Below are 1,607 nucleotides of genomic sequence, written 5' to 3' on the forward strand. Positions count from 1 at the left end.
CCCCATCCTGCACGGGAGCACACGGCACCTGACATGGGGAAGTGTCCCCTGCTCCTGGCCAGCACCCGCTCCCTCCTGCTCCCGGAATATGGCATTTTAAAGGAATTGCGCAAACAAAAATTCACCAACCAGATAAGTCTCTTTTACTGTCTCATAAACAGGGGCTTTATTCTTTGATTTTTACCACAAGCCATAAACCTGCTTTACTGCACACGGCACCTGACATGGGGAAGTGTCCCCTGCTCCTGGCCAGCACCCGCTCCCTCCTGCTCCCGGAATATGGCATTTTAAAGGAATTGCGCAAACAAAAATTCACCAACCAGATAAGTCTCTTTTACTGTCTCATAAACAGGGGCTTTATTCTTTGATTTTTACCACAAGCCATAAACCTGCTTTACTGCCTGTTCCCAGCTAAAAAAAAAACCCCCCGGGCGGCCGCAGCTTTGTGTTACTGATAAGGGTAGTGTGGGACTTGCAGCTTCTCGTGCCGTGGTGCTGAGCAGTGCTGGGCACTGGGTACTTGGGGTGGGGAGAGGACGGGTGTCACCCAGCACACTGCATCATCCCGCAGGTAGCGGGATCAGACCAGCGAGATCCCCTGGCACAAAGCACGGGATCTCGGGATAGCAGGGGCTGGTGCTCTGCATCTGCCTCTTGCAGCTCTTTTGGCTCCAAGACCTGTCATGCCTCCTGAGCACCTGACCACCTGAATCAGGAACCTTCTCTTTTGCACCAGGACCCTTCTCTGTCCCTGTCCCCACCATCCTCTGGCCAGCAGCCTCCTCCATGCTACACCCCGAGCTCCAGCCAGTGCTGCCTGCTGGGACACCCTCAGCCCAGGCACCGGGAGGGCAGGAGGCACGAGGTTGGTGAGCTGAGACCACCTGGGACCTTCCAAGCTTTGGTAGATGTTACATCCAGCAAAGCGCCCTGCTCCTCACCCCAGGCAGAGCACAGCTCTCTGCAGTCCCAGGGGTGCGGGGAAAATGGGCTCATCACAGAGCCTGGTCCCAGCCAGCAGCCCCTGGGCACACGAGCAGCTCCCAGAGCCTCACCTGTCCTTCTCGGTCAGCAGGAGCTTCTCGAAGTGCAGATGCAGCTTCTGGCCCGGGGGAGCCCCGATAGCCCACACGCAGTACATGCTGCTCGAGTGGTTCCCCGTGTAGCTGGGCGAGAGGACGCGGCCGATGGTGGCATTGTGGACTGTCCCACCGCAGGGTGCTGCCAACACAGAGCACAGGGTGACGAGGTGACAGGGCACAGCAGGGAGTGTGGGCAGGCACTGGCACCAGGGGCTTCTGCACAGCAAAGGGGATGGAGCCCTCCACACCGCCTGCCCTGCTCCCCCCAGCAATCCCTAATGCCTGAACCTCCTGCCTGGCTGGGCTTTGGTTTCTGTGCACACATCCACGCTCACATGTCCACATGAAATCTGTAACTGCCTTTCCCTCACCTGCCTAATTACGAGCCAGAATCTGCTGCCACTGACATGAAAACCTGCAGCACCTCGAGCTGCTCTGTGTGCAGAGCTGGGCAGGGCTTTCTCTCTCTCCCAGGCCCATATTCACAGAATCCCAGACTGGTTTGGGTGGGAAGGGACCTTAAAG

The 1,607-nt window shown here is 57.7% G+C and overlaps 1 protein-coding gene across 1 annotated transcript in view; it reads right to left on the minus strand.

Annotated features, from left to right (window-relative positions):
• Positions 1 to 1,607, minus strand: part of LOC104524788 (seizure 6-like protein) — a gene marked incomplete at both ends in the record, with an annotated part of 10,971 nt that overhangs the window by 152 nt on the left and 9,212 nt on the right. The window contains 2 exons of the mRNA XM_010167773.1: positions 1 to 54; positions 1,056 to 1,221. The exon at positions 1 to 54 is cut by the window's left edge and continues 152 nt beyond it. Coding sequence (XP_010166075.1) covers positions 1 to 54; positions 1,056 to 1,221 — 220 coding nt within the window. The remainder of the gene's footprint in view (positions 55 to 1,055; positions 1,222 to 1,607) is intronic.

Source organism: Antrostomus carolinensis, unplaced genomic scaffold (assembly GCF_000700745.2).
Source record: "Antrostomus carolinensis isolate BGI_N321 unplaced genomic scaffold, ASM70074v2 scaffold29465, whole genome shotgun sequence".
In the NCBI taxonomy this organism is placed as follows: domain Eukaryota; kingdom Metazoa; phylum Chordata; class Aves; order Caprimulgiformes; family Caprimulgidae; genus Antrostomus; species Antrostomus carolinensis.